Consider the following 23,426-nt stretch of genomic DNA (forward strand, 5'->3'; position numbering starts at 1 on the left):
GCATTCATTTGAAACTCCCTGAAACACTAGCCACCTCCAGAAAACCATATAACACATACTTGGGGAGTGGGCATGGGGGCAGATACAATGTGTAGTCGGGGGTAGGGGAGAGGACACGGAATCAGGCCTAAGGAGCAAGTATAGGATGAGGCAGTAAACATAAATCAGAGAAAAAAAAAAAGAAAAAGTTACGGGCTTTCCTTACTAGGATTAAGAGTCACTAACAAAGTATCACATGGGAAATAGTATAATGGTTAATAGTCCTCATTAAAAAAAAAAAGTAGACAGCTAGAATTTTAATACTGATTCTGTCACTAACTGTTATCTCCAACAAGTTACTCAATTATACATGATTGTTTCTTTATCTAAAAAAAAGGAGAACAGAAGCTGTATCAGAGAGATATTGCAAGAACTGAAAGAAATAATGTAAATAATATGTTTAATAAAGTTCTTGATGTATAAAGTGTTTATATGTCAAGAGAAAAACAAATATCGTATATCAACGCATATATGTGGAATCTAGAAAAATGGTACAGATGAACCTATTTGTAGGGTAGGAATAGAGACGTAGATGTAGAGAATGGACATGTGGACACGGCGGGGAAGGGGAGGGTGGGATGAATTGGGAGATTAGGTTTGACATAAATACACTACCATGTGTAAAATAGATAGCTAATGGGAACCTGCTGTATAGCACAGGGAGCTCAGCTCAGTGCTCTGTGATGACCTAGATGGGAGGGATGGGGGGAGGGATGGGGGGAGGGTGGGAGGGAGGTCCAAGAGGGAGGGGATACAGGTATACATATAGCTGATTCACTTCATTGTTCAGCAGAAACTAACACAACATTGTAAACCAATTTTACTCCAATTAAAAAAAAAGTAGAATAAAATAAAATGAAAAATAATAGTATTTGTTAGTTTCACTAGTATGAGTACTTTGATGATGACATGATTTAAATCACAATATAATTTCTGGAGAGACATGATTTAAATCACAATATATTTTACTTGGGGAAAATTGTAACTGGGTTTTAAATAGTTAATTCTCAACGCATAACTAATTGCAAAACTAAGGCAAAATATAGCAGTACCTCAGTGTCCAAATTTATTTTTTGAAATAGCTATTGTAACACACAAGATAATTGAGATCAGCATTACCTTATCAAGTACTCTATATGGATTTTCTGCATTAAAACGAAGAGGAGCATAGAGTCTGAATCGCTCTCTGAACTCCGCCTGCTTCTCCTGATCAAGGAAGAAAAAAAACTGAAAGTGAATCTCAAATAGCTTCAATTAGCCTTATAAAACCTTTCTTTAAAAAAAAACCCCAAAAAACAGAAAACCACAAAGCTTGTTAGCTAGCTTACATCAAACAAAATACATTTTTTCCTTATAAGAGTGACTTCTGCATTTTGGAGAGGTGAGACTTCATGTCTGACAGTTGCTGCGATCTTTTTGGTAGTTTTCCATCTTTCAGGTAATTCCTACAAAAACAAAGGTACAAATGGGAAGTTACTTCAATACCTAAAACAAATCTACTCCACAGGATTAAATTTTTCTAATCTCTTTCCACTAACTCATGACATCCTTTCATTCTTGTCTAAGAGAAAGGGTTTATCCCCCAAAAGCTCTAAAAGGCCTAGAGCCAGGCTGAATCCCACTGGCACCTTTGGAGTCACATCTTCCAAGCGTAAACCAGAGCTGTCCTCTGGTATAAGATTTACCTCAGCATAAATGAAAACCTTTTCAAAATAAACAGAAATTTCCAAACTGTTTTACTATTGAGGGAATAACATTAAAGTGCTCTGAAAATGACTTTGCTGATCTAACAACTAGAAGTGGAGCCATGTTTAGCAATTTAGCAAGTGAAAAAAGACGCTCTAAATCTGGTGGGCAGAGAGGAAAATGTGAATCAATCTTACCCTTCGTTTTCCTCTGGTTCCCAAAGCTGTGTTTTTACTTGGTCTGGATGGAGAGTTTGAACATTTGGGTAATTTTAAATGACTAAGATTTTTGAAGTAAGATGAGGCAAAGGGAAGGGAAGGTTAATTCCTACTTGATGGAGGACAAAAGCAGCCATGAATTGTTCAGGTAGCAACTCAACTCTGCCGTCCCTGACTACAATGCGACTAGGACAACAGCAGCTTACTTTCTTTGAAGAGCCCTTGTGCTTAACTGCTGTTGAAAAGCATTCCTTGTGTCCAGACTAAGAAAGCATTGTTTCTCTGTGTCATCTCCCAGGACACTGAAATTGTTTTGTCACACAAAACCACCCATGGTGATGGGACCCTACTTGTGTCGCTGAAGCACAAAAATCGGTTCTAAAGACTATTTTGTAACCCTGATAAATATCTGATGAATGATTTGGTAACTGCCAATTATGAAGAGTACACTGTGTTAAGTATAAATCGTATCTGAGTGGTGGAGGAGGGCTACAAGGATAAAACACATTCTTCAGATTGAAACTGTTGTATCATCTGTCAGAGTGAATGAGAGGCACACAAAATAACTATTCTACGTGACAGAATGTGTTAACTTCGATCAGGAGGTCTATATGTTATGGAATTAAAATGCTTGGGAGGCAACATGGTGTCACGACAGCAATACCCAACCAGGCCAGGAACTAAAAGACTTGAGCTCTAAAGCTCCTTGTTTTTCATCTTGCTCTTCCATCCTTCTTCTCAACAAAACTCTGCATCCTCATCTGTCCAGAGTGTCGCTTTGCATTTCCAATTGACCCCATGGAACCTAAATGTCACAGGGAGTCCCTTTGGGGCCATGGGAGAGAAGACTTGAAGAGATCACATCAGTGGGTTCAGGCTCCTTAACCTTAACTTTCTTCAATGACACTAGACCTGCTGTTACCTGCTTTATATTTGGGGATTCCAAAGAAGCTTCCACTGGATAAAAATAAACTTTCATTGAAAACCAAAAGATCAGATGACCTCCAAAGTTGAACTGATACTGGTCCACTCAAGGATCAAAAACACTGCATCAGAGGCACAAAACAATGACTGGATTTCCACAGGCAGAGATGAGGGTGAGACCCTCAACATCCCGTGAGGTAAGATTTCCAATGCAGGATGGGGTGAGAGTGTGGGCTCTACAGAAACTGGACAGGATTCTGAGGCTAGAGGCAGTCAATGAAGGTTTCCTTAACAGGGAAGGGACTTGATAAAATCTATAGATTAGAAGTGTCATCTAGCTTCAGAGCACACTATAGATAGGGTGTGAGGACACAGCCATGCCTAGGGGCTTTTTTAGCATCAAACCAAGCACAGGCAAGTTTTGGGAAATGGTATGACTGCTAATGATTATGAAGGAGAAACAGCAACTCTCACAAATTGCTTAAATTAAAACAAAATTGGGACATTGTTACCCTCCACGAGCAACTTGAACTGCCTGTAAATCTTATTTTTCCTCCTGACCAGCCTGAATTACCGACATCGAGACACACACAGAGCTAAGAGTGTGGCTCACTTCTGAAATACTGAAAAGCCTAATATTCTCAATACTGCAAAAACCTTAGTGAGCCAAACTTTTATTTTTATAGAAAAAAGGCAGAATAGCACATTTGCTTTTATTCATCTTGGAAACATAAAGAGTCCATTAGAAAGCATGTAAACTAAGAAACACATAAAAGATTTTTAAATCTTCCACCTGACCCCAGCACTGAAATTGAATACATACACCTCCATTTTCATAAACAACTAAGACAACAGTCAGAACTAAGTGACCTGATCAAACATGTCTGCATCGTTACTTATACTCTCCTAATTAGCTTACTGTTGAACAATGTATATAAGGTGTCATATGTATCAGGAAAATTTGTTAAAGACCTAAAAATGGACAACAGAAATGACTGGAATCTAGCTTTAGTGAAGTGTGAGCCAGACTTTTATAATACAAATTCTGGAGGCCATGGCCAAAATCCCCCATCAATTACTTGTGTTATGACTGGTTTCTCTATATGACATAACATTTCAAGGTTCAAGGTCTGACTCAAAGACTATCTCAATCTTCCTAAAAACAGACATTTATAGTGTGTTCTACTGTTAACTATTTCACCTCTCACTCTTGTTATGTATCTATCTATCCACGTCATCTCTCACTCCATGTCTAACTGGATTTTCAGTCCTAAAGACAGTTTTATACTTAAACAGAATCTAATAATTCATATATAGTAATTCTTTGTAGTCAAGACAGCACCTGTAAATACACTGTTGCACTTCATCCTCATGAAACAAAATGAGGAATATAAAATGGAGCAGCTGCTGTGAAAAACATTTTGGTGGTTCCTTAAAAAGTTAAACTTGGAATTACCATATGACCCAGCAATTCCACTCCTAGGTGTTGCCCAAAAAGATCGAAAACAGGTACTCAAGCAAATACTTGTGCACCTATGTCCACAGCAGCATTATTCACAATAGCCAGAAGATGAAAAGAGCCCCAATATTCCTCAATGGGTGAAAGGCTAAACAAATTGTATATGTGTATGTGTGTATATACACACATACATACACACACACACACACACACAATGGAACATTATTCAGCCATAAAAAGGAATGAAGTAGCGATATATGCTACAACGTTCATGAACCTCAAAATCATCATGCCAGGTGAGAGAAGCCAGATACAAAAGGTCACATATTGTATAATTCCACTTATATGAAGTATCTACAGTAAGTAAACCCGTAAAGACAGGAAAGGACCAGCAGTAGCCCCAGACTGGTGGCAGGTAGTAGGGGAGGAGTGGGGCATGACAACTAATGGGTATGGAGTTTCTTTGGGGGTGAGGAAAATGTTCTGAAACTAGAGAGAGGCAGTGATTACACAACCTCATGAATGTACTAAATGCCACACACTTTGAAATGGTTACTTTTATGTTATGTGAACTGTGAATTTCACCTCAATTTTTTAAAAAATGGGGAACTGGAGACAGTATAGACAAATTTAAAAAGTGAGGGATCTTGAGGGATATTTTACTGAAGAGGAAGCATGCTCTGAGGCAAGCAGATGAGACGGACTAGCAGAAAGCAAATCTAAGTTTGAGTTCCATGCTCTAATCACTTAACTAGATAGAATTCAATAAAAGCTCTTTAGTTAATGTGTCCACCGATCACATTGCAAGGTTAAACCTAAGCCCACCCTGGAAGCTGGTGGATGACATAAACATATAAACTATCTGTAGAACCTCAATACGGGCATGGGAATAGAGCCTCAATTGTGAGATTCGTATTCGTGATTTCAGTTATAACTACAAAGACTTTGTACATCGTTTGGCACACAGCAGCCACCAAGTCATTCCAGAACACGGAAAGAGGAGGATGACACAGAAATCCTGTTGAGGAAAGTGATTTCTCCAGCCAAACTGGGCTTTACGTATTCTTTCTTAACATGTCCATGATATGTTTCCAAAGACTAGGACACTTCTCAGCTGACAGGCAATTTAAATGAAAGAGAGCTGGAATTTATTTCACATGTGAAAGTGATGATATAAGTGGAACCCAAAAAAGTAACTTAGAGGCTCTCTATTACCTGAATACCTTCTAGCACGAAGGCAGTGGAGTGCAGCCAGGCAGAGGGAGGATGTGGGCATGAAACACCCCTAGATTCATGTGGGCTGGCTTTACTACTTGTGTGACCTTGAGAAAATTACAAAGTCCCTTTAAGCTTCAGATTCCTAAGCTGTAAAATGAAAACATTAATATCTACAGTATAGGGTGTTATGAGGGTGTCATAAGAGAGTGCATGTGAAGAACAGGAGATGCTCAGTTTACGGTAATCATGGTTATTTTACCACCTCACTGACCTCTAGCTGAGCATAGACCTGCTCAGGCATCTTCTGGCCATACGTTTCCAAGAGTGTGATAGTTTCTTTTAGTGGTTCAAAGAGTTCATCAGTAGCTCTCTGTCGGCTTCTTACAGCCAGAAGATGCCCCATAATGTCAACTAAACCATCATGATCGTCTTCACTTAATTCTCTCTGAAGTCCAACACCTGTCTCCTTTATAAATTCTTGTAGCTCATTCAGACTATAAAAACATGTATACACACACACAAACACAAATTAAGCTCATTAAAACATTCAGAAGTATGACTTGTGACTGAATCTAATTTTCACTCTTTACCTAATTAAATATTACTTGTTATCTCTCTTATAGAACTGGCAGTTTTAATGCTCTTAAAATATCTCAATTTTAAGAAGCAGTCAGGTATTAAAAGTTATAATTCCAAATACCAAAGCACCAAAGACTACCTGTCAATGACAAATCTCAAAAGATGCTCCTGAAACATCCAGCTCCATTTCCTGATAATGTTTAGCAAGCTCACTTTGAAAGGCTTCATGTCCACCTTGAACCAACCATCAAACACTCTGAAGTCATCAAACTTGCTCATCTGAACATACAAAGCCTCATAAATGTCAATCTATAATTAGAAAAACAAATAGTCACTGTATAACAACTCAATCAAAAGCTAGTAACTACATAAATGCAGAGGGTTTGCCTTGCCTGTTCTTTGAACTGCTCGAGTGTTGGTGGTTGTCCGGGAATGTCTTCATTTGCATGAGGCCCTGTCTCCTCAGATGACACAGTATGGCCATACAGGAGGAAGTGCTTCATAAACTCGGTCCGGTCATCCACCCAGAGGTAAGCGTATGTGTCCAGGGTGTTTCTGAAGTCCAAGACTTTGTTGATGACGTCTGCCACTCTCTTCATGATCTCCTGCCTGACCTCCACCAGGCCCAGCATGTTGTCCATATCATTCTAAATGAGGGGAGAACCAAGCATTTATTAAAGCCAACCCTGCTCTATCAATTATGTGCAACCTACCATTATCCAAGGCCATTCTTCAAAAGAATAGTTGGTAAAATCAAAAACTGTGCTGCTTTTCCCAACTTCTCCTTTCCTTGTGCTCCCCATTACCCCAATTTATTTTGAATCATTAATATAAAAGCTAATTTTATCATTAATCGTAATTGTAATTAATATACATGTATATGTATGGGCGTTCAGCATTCAAATGACTGGATAGTTGAGTAAGCACATTTTTTTTGAATCCTGGGAAGTTGCAACCCACTATATCCTTCTTTGTCTTTTCATCAGAAATATTGCTTCTTAGTATTTTCTCTTTTGCATTTATATATCTAGGAATGAGGCATTTTCTTTCATGTGGCTTTATCCTGTTTTAAAGAGCTGTTCTAAAATTCCTGATTTTCCTGGCTGCCTCAGGATCCGCTCACAGCATCTTGCTTTTAGGTTAAATACAAACAAAATTAATCATACTTGGTGTAAATACAGCAAAAAGCAGTGGACATTAGAATGGAGAACACTAGAACTCAAAATCGAAGTATATTCAGATTAAAAGCTTTGGAATTAGCTTGGTATTTATTTGTAACTCTAAAGAGATGTGCGAAATTGGTTAACATATATGTAAATATATTGAATTTTTTAGAGTAATGTTTCCTTTTCAGTGTTGATTTCTTTGTATTCTGTTCTCTGCATTCAGTATTCAGTAATACTACCAATAAACGTATTTATAATCTCTTAATCTATTAATATGTATATAATTCACAATAAATGTAATACCCATTTACAAAGAACATACCTGGTAATTTGCTCTTTCCAGATGTGCTGCTACTCGCTTCATCTGGGCAGACATTCTGAAACTACTGCACAGCATTTCTTCCACCAGATCATAGAAGCCATCCCCAGCCTCTCCTTCTAAAGAAGGTTTAAACAGAATCTCCGGGGGCATTAAGATCATTTGTGCTTGAAAAAACGGTGCAGATTTCAGTTGTTTCTCTGTGTTCATCAGGAAGAAGTCTAAGTCATGCATTATCGCTTGAAAAAAGCCTTCCACCACGATGTCATCAATGAATTCTACATAAATCTTCCAGGCATCCAGAGAAGGAGTGGCTATGAACAGCTTCCTATTTTCCTACGAACAGACAAGTATTAATAGATCAGTATAGACAATAGTGAGTATAAAAACAAAAGCTGTCCATTTAAATGGCTTGTTAAAGGGGCTACATTTGGGGGCACAACATAGAAACATTCAAATGCTTGGTTGCAGAATCTTAAGCTAGACGACAATGATCTAAGCAGGATTTTGTAACATTTAGTTCATTTATAAGATATATTCAAAAGTCATTCTTTAAAGGAGAAATCATTAAGAAGATTGCTATCTTCAAATATTATGCACACAAGAAATACACTAGTTCCCAGTGCATCCTAGATGTATGGGGTCTGGGCTCTGGTTCTGGCCCTGTCCCTGACTCTCTGTGGCCTTGGACCTTGCCTGCCCTGGCCTCACCTGTAAATGAGGTTTCCCAAACTGGTCCTCCCGAGAACGCTGCTCTGGGATATCTAAAGATCACCAAGTCAGCAAAGAGCTATGTATTTTAGGCCATTCTTGGGGACTCACAGTGTACCTATTATGTTAAAGTCCATTTAACCTGGTTTAACCAATTGTCTCCAAACACTAAGATATTTTGTGCCAACCACCTATGAGCAGCTTGTGGAATAACAGTAACTTGGCTTGGTAAACACTGGCCTGGTGAAGCCCAGGCCCCCTTTGTGCTTCAACAATATGAATTCTTTGACCTCAGCATCTCCCTAGCATGTGGGTGAAGTAATGGATGGGCCTGTGGGCATGACAGGGCCAGACATGGACAGGTTAAGGACTGCTAGAGGTTGGGCACAGCATGGCAGGCCTAGGGACAGAGATTTGAAAAGGTCAGGTAAGCAGCAAGGTTGATTCCAGAAGTACCTTCTGAGTGGCAAAGGTTACACAGTCTATACAGGCCAGAGGGCAGATGCCCAAGGCAGAAACTACTATAGCACACAGAAAAGACGACACTAAAATGGGAGCTCATTATAAGGTAGATTATGCTCTCTGCTTTCTGTGATTATTCACTACTGTGGATATATGATCCAGGATTCAAAGGTGTGTGCGACAGGCAAGAATCAGAACTACAGAGGTGAGTCTGGATCCTGATAAAGCAGGGCAGAGATGAACAAGTTCTTTGAGGGTTTTTTGTCCTCAAACAAATCTAAGAACTGCTCTTTTCAGGGATGCTGTCTTGCCCGCCAACCACGTGGAAGCATTCACATCTGTTAGTGTATGTGACCCACACCCCTGGAGCTGGGCAGTACACATCCCAGGCAGCTCCGAGAATACCACTGCAAAACCTTGTTTGTAACTATTTCTAGTCATGTCCTGGCAATATTTTCAAGGCACTGTAATCAACATTCATATATCTTACTTGTCTAAAACCCCCAGGTTACTGTTTAGGGAGCCCACTTTCCTATTATCAAGAAAATGTATCAGAAGAAACTAATTGTAATCCATCATCTGTCCTCCATGAGGCAGATTCCAACGCATAAACACTTGTAAGGATGTCCTGAAAGTCACAGAATAATTCACAGCCATCTCGGCAAACTAGGAACAGTCGAGGTCATGACTAAGTTAAGACATTGCTGAAAAAACAACTTTCCAGATATATACCTTCTTTACATGTCAGAACATCCCTGAGATTCCCTCAAGGCTACCCAGGCCTTAGGGAAAGCCTTCAGAGGGAGCATGGCCCTGCCCACACCTTGATTTCAGACTTCTAGCCTCCAGACTGAGAGAAAATACATTTCATTGCTTTAAGACATCCATTTGTGGTACTTTGTTATAGCAGCCCAAGGATGCTAACACAGGCAGTCATCAAAGAAGGCAAAGTCTTTGTCTCAGCAAATTGTTACCAGTAGGGAAAATTAAAACTTTCTTACATGTTTCAGACAAACTTGGAAGTCAACAGAAACTTTGAAATCCATATGAATTCTTTTCTTTCTTTTCTTGTTGTGACACATACTCAACACAGCATATCAAATGTACCACATCTTACTTTTCGGTGAGCAAGTTTGTTACTCTTCAAACCCTTTCTTCACACAACTGCAATGCCAGCCTATGCAAAAATCTGCCCTTGGGCAGGCATCTCTAACTAACGTGCCCCAAAACAAATCCTGTCTTTTCCCTGCAAAATCTGCTCTGCCATAGCCCTCCCCATATCAGTGAAGGGAAACTCTGTTCTTCCAGCAGCCCGGACCAAAAACATCAACGTCGCCCTTACCTTCTCTCTCCTCTGACTGATCACAGCAAATCCTCTTGGCTCTGCCTTCAAAATACATCCAGCATACGACTGCTTTTTATCACTACCGTCTGGACCCAAGCCATCTTCACCTGGATTACAGAGTCATCTCCTAACGGTCTCCTTGTTTACCATCTCCTGGCCCCCCTGTAGTTTACACTCAACAGGGAAAGCTCTTGAGCAGAGAGTCTCCAGATGCTATTTTCCCTCAGAGTAAAACCCAAAGTTCTCAAAATGGCCCGTTGATCCACTGTGATGTGCCCTTAAGCCCTTTCAAACTTCATCGCCTACTATTATTTCCCCTGGAAATTCTGCTTCAGGTATGTTGGCTCTCTAACTGACCCTTAGACAAGCGACCCATACTCCTACCGTAAAGCTTGTGTACTTTGATACCTAGAACATCCTTCTTCCGTTTCCCAAATGGCTCATTCCCTGTCAGTTCTCTGCAGAAATGCTACCTTAGTAAAGAGGCCTTTCTAACTACCTCATACACAATGTCCACCCCACCTGCCACTGATTCTCTATCCCACCATCTCTGCTTTATTTTTCACCATTGCTCATGTGACCGATTGAAGATACTACTATATATTTGTTATTTTCTCTTTCTATCTTCCCTAACTAGGATGTAAGATCCAAGAGGCAAGAGACTTGTTTTATGCTTTTGTTTCTCTGCCTTCTGTTCTTCGTTCTTGTTGTTTTACTTCTTGTCTTCTCTTACACTGATGACCCTGGAATAGTGCTTATCACTGTTTTAAAAACTCAAGTACTTGTTATAAGGAGAGTAACTACTGTTGCCACCCTCAGGAGATGGCTGAGAGGGTTACATGAGATGAGGTAAACAAGACGGATGGCATTCAGCCAACAGTGGTAGCTACTGAAAGCATCCAAAACAGGAGATAACTATGACCAAGATAAGGCCCCATCTCTAGCCTTTCTGTTTCATCAAAAGATCTCACATTCCTATCTCTTCCCTCAGAAATGAGCACAGCGAGGGCCACAGAAATTACAGACAAGTAACACAAATTCCTCCAATTTCAATGCTTTACAAAACCATACCTCAAGTTCTTTCGGCCCCCAAAAAAGAACCCTCCATTATTAGGTTACCTATTTTTGCTCTTTTCTAAACTAAATGAAAGGATCTGCTATAAATTTCGAAGGCTTAAAAGCAAGTACCTCAACCAAGTTGTGTATCTTGCAGCCACCTTCCTGGATTAGCTTGTATTTTTTCGCAAACAAATCACCCTTGTCCTCCCAAGTCAAGGCGGTCTCCCGCCTGTGTTCTCTCCTGGGAAGGAGCGTGCACTCCACCCAGGCCCGCATCGTCTGCTGAATCACTTTGACGTTGTTCTGCGCATGCTCCGCTCTGCGCTCCAACTCTGAGGTGGCCGTCTTCATCCTCTCGATGTCCCCCCAGCAGTCATCCTGCCATGTCAGCGATGTGGCGGCTGCCTGCAGCTCCTCATCCACAGCCCTCAGCTCATCCTCAACCAGGGGGTATTCAACTTCCAGAAGAGTCTGTTTCAGCTTATTATATCCTTGCACAAGAAGTTCAAGATTTCCAATGTACTGAGCAAAAGAAAACCCCAAGACAAAAAGTGCCACATGTGTTAAAGCTACTTTCTCTTGGAGGCATGGAAGTATCTTAGGTCTACATGTTAATAATTAAAATTTGAACTATTTCTATTCAAAATCCGCCCTAATATCTGAAAACACAGACCTTTAAAAGAGTGTTTCTTTTTTTGAAGATGGCTAAGGCTGAATCCGGTATGTCTGATTTCTTCAACATCAAAAGGTATTTAACTTCTCTTAATACGGCCACTAGCTATTAAAAGAAAAGCAAGGATTATTTACATGATTTAAGAATATCATTCTATTTTAAAAATCAAACGCTTAAAATTTCATCCAATGATTACAGTATTTTCAAACTGTCAAGGCAAAGGGGCTTTTGTTTCTTTTGCTTTTTAAAAGCAACAATCATACATTCCATATGATGCAGAAGTATAAATAATAAAGGTAGAAATCACTGGCTATGGCCCACTGTCAGAGAAAGAATTCAAGCGAAAAAAAGAGCAACATATACAAGCCAAGATCTGAAATGGGAGGCCATAAGCCGACCTCGGTCTTTTCCAAACACCGTTAGCTCTATTATAATGCTTGTTTTGAAAACACAACATGATTATACACGAGGGAGGATTGTGAACATGCTGCAAGTTTGTCTTTGCTTATCTGCAGTTTCATCAGCAATAAACGGCTAGGTAAATGCTAAAAACTGCACCCAGCTGAACAAAAAGGCTTAGGAATATGAAAAATGCTTATATGCACACACCACAAATATCCACTAGGTACCTCCACTCACAGGTGTGTGATGAGCCAGCCCATCCAACTTCTGGTGGCACAACTTTTTGTCTGGTTTCAAATGACCCTCCTTCCACCACCTCACAGTAATGCACAAGTCATAACACACTTCCCTGAACAAACTTCAGGTCTTTGTCAAGGGAAAGTACTATATTCATTGGACCATTTATATATTACTTGACCATTTAAAAACGTATAAAACTATGCTACTGTTCTTCCTAGGTTCCTTTTTTTGTTTTTCTGTTTTTATTGTTATTTTTTAGTTGGAGTATAGTTGCTGCACATTATGTAAGTTATATGTGTACAATATAGTGATTCACAATTTTTAAAGGTTATACTCCATTTATAGTTATTATAAAACATTTGCTATATTCCCTGTGTTGTACAATAATATATCCTTGTAACTTATTTTATACCTAATAGTTTGTTCCCCTTAATCCCCAACCCCTATGTTGCCCCACCCCTTCCCTCCCCCCAGGAGTAACCACTAGTCTGTTTTCTATATCTGTGAGTCTGCTTCTTCTGTTATATTCACTAGTTTGTTGTATTTTTTAGATTCCACATATAAGTGATATCATACAGTATTTGTCTTTCCGTCTATTTATTTTTTTAAACATATCACTGACAAAGTTTTTGAGTACTGTACCCTAACCCTCATTTTCCCCATCAGCAATGTACTTTTTATTGTGCAGTCTTTCATAGTGCAGTGAATTTTAGGAATGCATATGTCGTGTTGTAGCAAAACTGACTGTAGCCCTAAATCACAGTTTATGAGGAAAAGACCACATAACATGCTTTAGAAGGTAAAACAGTTGACTTCCTTAGGCTGTCACTCCATAGGTTCACTAGTACAATATATTTGGTATGTTTATAGTCCCTTCAGGTAGAATTGTAGGGATTATCCCTAAAACATCTCAGGAATTCAGTTTCTATAAATTGGTTTTATGAAATCAGAAGGTAAAGCAAACCCTCAGTTCTCCAGGTCACATATTTATGTACCTGTGCTGAGGTTAATGAGAAAAATTAAGTGATGCAATTCTTTGTAATATTTCAGGGAAAGAGAACAGAATTTGAGTACACACTGTGACTATTAAACTCAGTGAGGCTAACTTTCACCTCCTAGGCATACAGTTGGACTGCCATGAGACAGGGCAAGAAAACCTAAGCCAGAAAACATCTGATCAAAGACTAATGATTCTATTCAATTGAGTTAATATTTATTAAATGTTACCAAGTGCCAGACACTATGTTAGACACACAAAACACAAAGATGAAATCCAACGGACCCTACTCTCAAGTAACTCATTATCCAGTAAAGTGGGAGTGGCAAATAAATAATTACAAGACAAAATAAGAAAGAATAATTAATATAGAATTTGGTAAGCAAATCCCTAAAACAAAGACCTATTAGAAGTTGTTTTTAATTGTAGTCCTCGTAGCACTGACATTTTCCCAAAATAAAATACAAATGAATGGAGGTATGAGGAATATTCTTGTAATAAAAAGGGCATCTATGAAACATTTTAAAAATATCAAACCCCTACCTTTGGGTCAAAGTTGACACTGAGAAGACCACTTACGGCACTGAATTTAACCAAGGGTTGATTCAAATTGAATTCACAGATTTCATCCACATTACTTTTCCATTCATTATAGATACGATTTTCAAACTGGTCTAGCAAAGCTGTCATCTCAATATACTTCTGATAAACCAAGGCATCATCAGGACTTTCCAAGAATCTGTAGGAAGATGTTTTTTATTTTTTACTTTTCTATACATTAGATAGATCTCAGCTTAGCTACTTTACAATAATATATGATAGAAATAAGAAAGTACACTATAAAAATCAGGAAGAAAATCAATAAAGGTCAAATAATGCTTCTGCATAGTCTGTGCCTTAAAAGATATAGTTACGAAATAAATGGAACTCCAAACATTTTACTAAATGCAAACAGCAACAAGTTATCAATTCCTACAAAGAAAAGAGAAAGATACAAGTCTGCAAAATAACAGGAGTGCTAGCTATTGGAGAAAGGAAAAACAATAACAAAAAGCTATCAGCATATTGTGGGTGAAATGGAAAAGTGAAGAAAGACCTAAAAACATGGAAATATATGAAGTTCTAAGTCCTATTAAACATACTCCCAAACCATGGGGATAAATCCCTCTCAATGAGCCCAAGCAATGACAAGAGTTAAGTAAGGCAGTGACTCTTTAAGTGCTAAAATGAACAGCTCACTACCCTATATAAAAATTGCCTGTGTCGCAGGGATAATGTTACCACGAAAGAAGCCTAACTACTTACAGATAATGGAGAGATGCAAAGTTTGACCAAAACATTTGAAGTCGGTCCACGACCTCTTTAGCCCATTTGATATTTCCTGAGGTAAATGGCATATTCTTGTGAAGGACTACATTTTCTCGTTCAATCTGCAAATTGATATTGTGGTGAAGAGGATGAAAGGGAACATTTAATCAGGGTACACTCCAACCTTGTAAGCAATTGTTCATTTTGGTACATTTACAGTACAAATATACAGAACATACGTGCAAAGTAACCTGATTAGTAGAAGAGTTACTGTACTAAAGCAGGTTCTTTATATCCATAAGGAAATCAATTACATAAATGCATAAAAATTTTAGGGCCTGTATCTCCCCTTCAGATATCATTCAGTGTAGCTCTACTTGACACCCTGACCCACAATATGATGCTGTGGGTGTGTCAGACTTTATCCCCCCACTCACCTGTCGCACGCGTTCATTATACAATTGCTTACACATATCCAACTCTGCACTGAACATGTGCACGAGTGTGCTGTAACGTGGGCTGAAAATTTCCATGACAACTGGTTTCTCAAGGAAATTCCCAAATACAGTCAAAAGCTATAAAAATCAAAGTGAAAGAAAGGTTAACCACCGTGGGTTTTTAATACAAATACTCGATTCACTATTTCCTCCATTAAACCTCCTACCTGACTAGATACAAAGCAAAAATCTAGATCCCTGCAAGTATCCTGCAATGTCTTCAGATTGAAAACATTTGAGCATCTCGCTAAAATTTCTATGCATCCAATAAAGCAAATTCTAAATGTAAAGCAGTTTCCCTTCCTCAGCAGAAAATGAGGAGTCAGAAGCGAACCGCTGTCTGTTAGAAATCCCTGATCACAGCCGACACCCCTACCCCCTGTTGGACACCAGGACACGTTGTAGAAGATGCTTTGCAGATTTAAGAACAGAAGCAAGATTGAGTACTTCTTATTCGCTCTTCCCTCCTACACATATACTCTTTAGAATAAGGAAAGCCATATCAAGTACCTCTCGGTCACACATTAATAATTATACTGTTATCCTGTGATAAACCATAATGGGAAAGAATATGAAAAAGAATGTATAACTGAATCACTTTGCTGTACGGCAGAAATTAACACAACACTGTAAAGCAACTGCACTTCAATAAATTTTTTTTAAAAACATACAATTTGAGGAGAAAGAGGAAAGCTATAAAATTCCCAACTGTTAAAAAAAAAAAAAAAAAAGAAATCATCTTCATATTTGCTAAGTGTAATCTGCTGTATGTTCTCTAGACTTAGAATTTTTGTTTGTCAAGTAACATCTTATGGAAAAATCCAAACGAACTTTTTGGCCAACCCAATAAATCAACTATACTTCAACTATACTTTTATTTTATAAATTAAAAAAAAATAGTTACACCGGAAGCATCAGTCACAGTGACCGTCCTGCCCATGGCCACCCGTGTTTTGTACCACAGGACCCAGCTACCCCCAACACAGCAGCTGGGGCAGCAGTGGCGACCTGTTCCAAGGACAAGCCCTCCACAGGCTGACAGTTCCTTCAGTGTCAAAGTCCTGGTTGAAACCAATGCCTTGAGATAATTAGAGTCTTTCTCAGAAAAAGAATGAGGGCATGGCAGGCTGAACCTATGCCGGTAAAATTTATGAGTGAAAAGAACCTATAGTTGAACCTTGACAAAATGAGCTTGAAATGCGTGGGTCCACTTTTACACAAAACTTTCTCAATAAATACACTGGTAAATTTTTCGGAGAATTGCGACAATTTGAAAATTGTTCTCAGACAAGACAAACCACACTGCCAAGAAATGTCAAAAAATTTAAGAAAAGGTATGTCATGAGTGCATGAAATATATGTAGATACTAGTCTATCCCTACATAGATATAAGGTGTTATTTAATATCAAATTAATAATGTGTTAGTTTTCTTACTGTTTTATAACTTTGCTTTCAAAAAATTACACTACCATACAGTATGCCTTTCTCTCATAATTGGAGAAACTGAATATCAGCCTATCATCACAGGTGGTTTTTTTTTTTTAATAATGTTTCCAATATTATATTATGAGTATGACTGTAATACTCTATGCCATAAAAATTTTATGATTCATTCATTAGTGTATAGGTTAGGCTCCCGTGAAACAATCCTATTGATTACACTAGACTACCATAAAGCAATCATACTGCTGCTTCTTTTTATCAATGCATGAATCATTACACCTGTAAATAAATATGAATTTCTTTTTCACATTATCTTTTCATTTCTTTATGTCTAGTGTTAGTAATACATATAAGATCTACAGTGTTTTGTATTGTGCAAGGCAATATTGATGTAGGTACTGATGATTCATCTTGTAAACAGATGACATAAACTCACGGTATCGATAGAGTACAGTCTTGTAAAGATGTTTTCTCTTCCTTATGATTTTCTTAATAACATTTTCTTTTCTCTAGCTTACCTTATTGTAAGAATACATTATATAACACATATACAAAATATGTGTTAATCGAACGCTCATTATTGGTAAGGCTTCCGGTCAACAGTAGGCTACTGTTAGTTAAGTTCTGGGGGAGCCAAAAGTTAAACACTAATTTTCAACTACATAGGGGGTCAACGCCCCTAACCCCTGCATTGTTCAAGGGTCAACCGTACTAGCGAGCAGAGGAAGCCAGTGAGTAAGGGGACAGAAAAAGCAGACATGTGAACTAAAACAGAATCACATGACCAGTAAGGAGAAGTATGTAGGTCCAGAACTCCATCCGCTCGGTCATCTCAAACTAACCTTGACCACCTGTTTCAATAAAGCTGAGCTGTCTGGTGAGCCTAACCTTGGATTTCTATTTGCCTCCTGTCTTGTCTTCTGCCCCACGGGGATTCTTCTGTGCATCAGTGTGAGACAGCTTTTCTTTGCAAGCAAAATAATGTAATAAACATACATATTTTTGTACAAGCAATGTTTATAGAATGCTGACTAGGTGCCAGGCATTATATTTTAAGGGTGTTAAAAATGCTGTTGTTATCACATGCTCCAGATAGGGAAACTGAGTTACGGGAAGGGGGTAACTTGCCCAAATTTTCACAGCTAGTGCAGAGTTGGCATTTGACAGGGACACTGGGCAGTCTGGCACCAGAGCCTCTGCTGCCTCGTGTGGGAACTCATCAGCCAAGGTGCCATTTAAAACTGCTATTTTGTTATTTACTTACTCTATGTGGGCTTCAGAAAATGTTAGCTATTTGGTCTGTTATATAGATATTTTCTCTGAAATAAAAGGAGATTGCTTCTCAAAATAACTAAATATCATCAAGGTGACAGAAAACCATATATTAAGGTTTGTGCCTTGTTAGTGATGTGACATGGCAAAAGAAAGAGCTTTGTTCTTCCTCTTAGAAAACTAATGGGTATTCCCCCAAATTTGTTTTTATTAAAAAACAGCATCATTGTAAACAATCTGTAAACATTTCCAAAAACTATACTTACTAAAAAAATCAACACAAGGAAAAAATTATACAAACTGAAATGTAAATCTAACCATATCTTAAGAGGCCAGTTTAGACAAACACACACTGGCTTTTCTTCTGGTAATATCAATTATACCTACTGTACAACTGTTGGTGGGAATGTAAATTGGTGTAGCCACTATGGAGAGCAGTATGGAGGTTCCTTAAAAAACTAAAAATAGAGTTACCATGTGATCCAACAATCCCATTCCTGGCATATATATCCAGAGAAAACTTTAACTCAAAAAGACACATGCACCCCAATGTTCATAGTAGCACTATTTACAATAGCCAAGACATGGAAGCAACCTAAATGTCCATCGACAGATGAATGGATAAAGAAGATATGGTATGTATATATGATGGAATATTACTCAGCCATAAAAAAATGAAATGCCATTTGCAGCAACATGGATGGACCTAGTGATCATCATACTAAGTAAGCCAGACAAAGACAAGAATCATATGATATCACTTACATGTGGAATCTAAAAAATTATACCAATGAACTTATTTACAAAACAAAAAGAGACTCACAGACATAGAAAACAAACTTATGGTTACCAAGGGGCAGAGGGATTGGGGAGGGATAAATTAGGAGTGTGGGATTAACATATACACATTAGTATATATAAAATAGATTACCAACAATGACCTACTGTATAGCACAGGGAACTATACTCAATATCTTGTAATAATCTATAAGAGAAAAGACTCTGAAAATGAATATGTATATGTATATATGTGTGTGTACATATGTGTGTGTGTGTGTATATATACACACACATATATATAACTGAATCACTTTGCTGACCACCTGAAACAAATCAACTATACTTCAAAAAAAAAATTACTGTAGAAACTACTAAATATTTAAAATCTACTTAGTTAGCTGCTACCTAGCAAAATGCAAAGTATTAAGTTTCTTCTTACAACCACTGTTTTGTTAACTTTGGACCTGATGTTAACATTCTGAAGTAAACATTGCCTAGTAGATTTCACAAAGAAGTGTACTCCAACTATAGTAGGCAAACACATTTATTTCACAACATTCTCTTTTAAGCCCTTATCATATCAACCGCAACTGGAACAATACCAGAAGCTTCCCAGCCACATCTCATTTTGACCACCTGATACGCTTAGTAGGACTTAAGTCCAAGTGTAAAATAGGAAAGACAGAGAGAAAATATTCTTTGGGGAGGTTGTAAAGCCAGAAAGTAGTAGTAAACAGTCTTAACCTTTTAAGCAGTATACATTACCTTAATTTTTCAACATCACAGATATATAAAAATTACCCTCCAGGATGAGAATAAACATCATTTGAACTTCCAGTTTCCTTGTCACATTGGAACTAAGAGTTTTTTTATGGAGAGTACAGACATTGTCTTTCATATCAACCTCAAAAGATTCAAGATTGATTCCCAATACATGCTTCCTTCCTAAATATCCCACTGGAGATCTGTAAGGTTTACCTTGATTTTCTTCTACTTCTCAGTTTCATTATGTAATATTTACATTTTTCCTAGGTTTGTCTTTTGCAAATATTTTTTTAATTTGTTGCCACTTGAACCATATATACTTCACAATTTTCTAGTTTTCTATTATTTCATCTAAAGACTTTTCTAGACACTTGTCTTACATACTCCAGTCTCCCTTCATGTAGAGAAACTGTAAATTTTAGAAAGCCATCCATCAGCATTTTGTTTTAATTTTTATTGAGTGCCGACCCTGTAGGGTCTGAGCCACAGCTTTATACTGTTTGGTTCCAGGGCCCTTCCTGCTCGTGTCTTTGCCAAGAGCAGGTACTGAATCGTGGTCTTCAGAGAACAGTCTGCAAGTATTTATTCCCTGGGACACAGCAGTAACTGGTCAGAGTTCATCATCCTGTACCTATGGTAGAAATCATTTTCTCCCCTAAATACACAACCCTGTAATTTTTTTCTTCTGCCACGACTCTTGCTGCAGTTTATCTTCATCTGTGTGTCATTTCAGGACTCTGACAACCAGTCAGCCCTCCTAATGTCACAGTTATTAAGTGCCTGCTTTATATAAGGCACTGCAGAAGGTGATCTAGGTATAACAAAAACTCTAAGATGATGGCCCACCCCTGGAAAGCTTATAAGGGCACCATCTCATGTAATATTTTGCAGCAGACAAGGTACAAATATGTGGAAAGTTAAAGAAACAAAATACATGACAAAAAAGAGATAAAATTGTTTAGAAAAAATAACTGGCCATGTACTAAAATAGAATCCATATGAATGGTTGTGAAAAGGGGAAAGAGAGAGGTTTGAATTAGAAAAGGTAGGAGCCTCTGTAACCTCTGTAACTGAGATTTCATTCTACATTCTTTCTTGCAGTTATTTCTAAAAGCATGAAAGGAGGTCCAGTTACAGAGAATATGACAGACTACTACATAGCCACTAAAAATAATATTGTTGAATTCTGTTATAAAAGAAAAATTTTTATGATTCACTGCTTCCTGAAAGGGTTACAAAAAGATTGCAAGGACCAGAATATGTCATTTTTTGCAAAGAGAAATATGTATGCATATCTAGTCAAAGAAAAGGAATGGCGGTATTAAATACAATAGTAATTTCTGAGAGATGGGATGACAGGTGGTGTTATTTTATGACAACAGGTTATATATTTCAGCTGACAGCATCTCAGTTTCATCCAAGGGCTCTTAAGAGAGAACTATTTGAGCCTCGTGACTTCTCTGTTAAAACGCTTGATGCGGGTAGAAGACACTAGCCACTGAACCGCCATCTGACCCATTTATTTGAATTTTAAGATCAAAATCAAACAAGTATCTCCGACAAAGTCTGTGCCTGTTATACTGTTTTGCACTGCCATCTTCAATGAATTGTGTCCGTGATTCTCTAGCTGTGTTTCTGCTGACACTGAGGCCTCATTCCTCTTTGGGGATGTCATCTAAGTTTACGCTTGACTTGCAATTCTCTTCTTTGACAAGCAAGTTTCACAAGGTGCCCCGATTACCCACGTTACAAGTTTTCCACTTGGGAGAACTCTCAGGATGCTTTTCTTTTCTGCAACTATTCATACATCTACACTGTATTTCATCAATTCTATGACAAACATTCTTTCATGTTTTAACACCTCTGAAACTAGACTATGTTATATAATCAACAGCATCATAACTTTTTGGAAGCATATTCTTTTGTTGATAAACAATGGTGTGTCTGATAATCAACAGTGTCTTATGCCTGATGAAAAACAGTGTATAAATTGCTATTTATTTCAGTCAGATTAATAAAGTGGGCAGATGAACCCAACCTATGTAAACAATGGCAAAGAAAAGAAATTCTTGAGTTAACAGAGAGTTTTCACTTTTCACTGTAGCTTAATTTTGAATTGATAGTTCACAGGCCATACCAAACTTGCTCTAAAGGTAATGAAAGCTGATACAATGAATTCAAGCAAAGATCAATAGTCAAGTGTCCTAAAACTGACTTTGTCCAAAGTAAACTTCATTATTCATTAGTGCATTATTCAAAGTTTATAATTCAGTGAGCTTCATATGAAGAGAATGTGACTAGTTAATAGTTTACCTGGACGAGAAAGGAATGTATTCCCTCTTTTCATCCAATAGTCTTATTCACTAGCAAAACATTTTTTCCTGATAACTTCTTCAGAACTAACCTTAAATGCAGCTTCCAGACCATTGCAGTTAAAGAAAGCTTCACAAAGAATTGTCCCGAGCCTTCTGTCAAAATCCAAAGTTTTGGACTTAAACACAACATAATCACTTTCAAATTCCTATAAAATTCAAAATAAAATATTAGTTTACAGGAAAGAATCCAACAGTGAAAATATCAACCACAAAAGTGTGACACCTCTCTCTCTCTCTGAATGAATTTATTTTTCATAGCAGGATTCCAGGAAAGACAAAGAGCTGTATCTGACTAATTGTTCAAGTGGCAGCCTTACAGGAGCACTGAACATTTAGTACCGTCAGCTCACATTTCCACAATCCTTTTCACTGGCTCAGACACCAGCATCAGTACTTTGGCCTATCACTCTATCCTTCTCCATACTATTTTGATTATAAATGAAAAAGCAAAGCTTTTCAGAAAAGAAAAAGGAAAAAAGAAAATAACCCATCTTATTATAACTTTAGTACATCTATAAGTTTAAACAGGGAAGTTTTTAATTTTGTTTTTCATGGAGCAGAAACCCTGCCAGGAAACACTATTTCTTCAAGTGAGAACTAAAATCCACAGGTCTGTCTGTAAGAAAGCATCATTAGTGATACAGACAAAACATAATACTCTTCTATTCTCCCAGTTTCGTATTAATATGCAGTTAACAACCCCCAGTTTTCTCCTAATACATAAACACCCACTCCCAGAATTACAAAGAATGAAACAGTGAAAGAATAACCATCATCTGCACAGCATTACAATTCAGTCTTCAGTGAAGTCTCAGAAATTCAGAAACACTTTGGGCTTCCCAGTCAAACCGCACCAGGAGTGCACGCCACACACTTAACCTAAAGAAGTCCTTTGTTACCACCATAAACTGAGCCTCCTCTTATTAATAATAATAATGACAGCTAACATTTATTCAATTCTATTCTAAATGCTTTACATTATTAACTCAATTCTAACCACATGATGTAGGTAATATTTTTCCATTTTGTAGGCAACAAAGTAAACTCAAAGAAGTTTAATGCCCACAATCTTACCCCTAGTTAATGGCAGGGCCAGAATTTAAAGCCAGGTAACCTGGCTCCAAAGTCCACACTCCAAGCATGATCCTGGATGTTTGTATGAAGGAATGCACCTTATGCTGAATTGAACACACACTATAAAACAGTGTAACGGCAAAGTTCTAGAGCACTATGTGTCATATACAACAATGTCATATTTAGCATCAAGAGGAAGTCTCCACTTATGAATTAGGGCCAAACGGTCTCTTCATTCAAGGATCACTGACTTTTAAAAGTAAACACAAATGCCCAACAAGTTGTAAACAAGCCTAACTTACTCTTCTTCTCAGTATGGCAACAAAGAACATACAACTTAAGATCCTCAAAGATTATTTGAACAATCAGCAAATAATATCTCAGGGAGGGAACAAACGTTCATTTCCATAATTG

General features: G+C 37.9%; 1 protein-coding gene across 1 annotated transcript in view; it reads right to left on the reverse strand.

Annotated features, from left to right (window-relative positions):
• Positions 1–23,426, reverse strand: part of DNAH11 (dynein axonemal heavy chain 11) — a 312,569-nt gene that overhangs the window by 244,233 nt on the left and 44,910 nt on the right. The window contains exons 9-20 of the mRNA XM_082472819.1: positions 21,968–22,084; positions 15,243–15,380; positions 14,803–14,927; positions 14,041–14,236; positions 11,859–11,963; positions 11,315–11,707; positions 7,612–7,944; positions 6,516–6,770; positions 6,263–6,432; positions 5,816–6,038; positions 1,368–1,484; positions 1,159–1,245 (exon numbers count right to left, since the gene is read on the reverse strand). Of these exons, the coding sequence (XP_082328945.1) occupies positions 1,159–1,245; positions 1,368–1,484; positions 5,816–6,038; positions 6,263–6,432; positions 6,516–6,770; positions 7,612–7,944; positions 11,315–11,707; positions 11,859–11,963; positions 14,041–14,236; positions 14,803–14,927; positions 15,243–15,380; positions 21,968–22,084 (2,259 nt within the window). The remainder of the gene's footprint in view (positions 1–1,158; positions 1,246–1,367; positions 1,485–5,815; positions 6,039–6,262; positions 6,433–6,515; positions 6,771–7,611; positions 7,945–11,314; positions 11,708–11,858; positions 11,964–14,040; positions 14,237–14,802; positions 14,928–15,242; positions 15,381–21,967; positions 22,085–23,426) is intronic.

Source organism: Balaenoptera physalus (assembly GCF_965194825.1).
Source record: "Balaenoptera physalus genome assembly, chromosome: 8".
Lineage (NCBI taxonomy): Eukaryota > Metazoa > Chordata > Mammalia > Artiodactyla > Balaenopteridae > Balaenoptera > Balaenoptera physalus.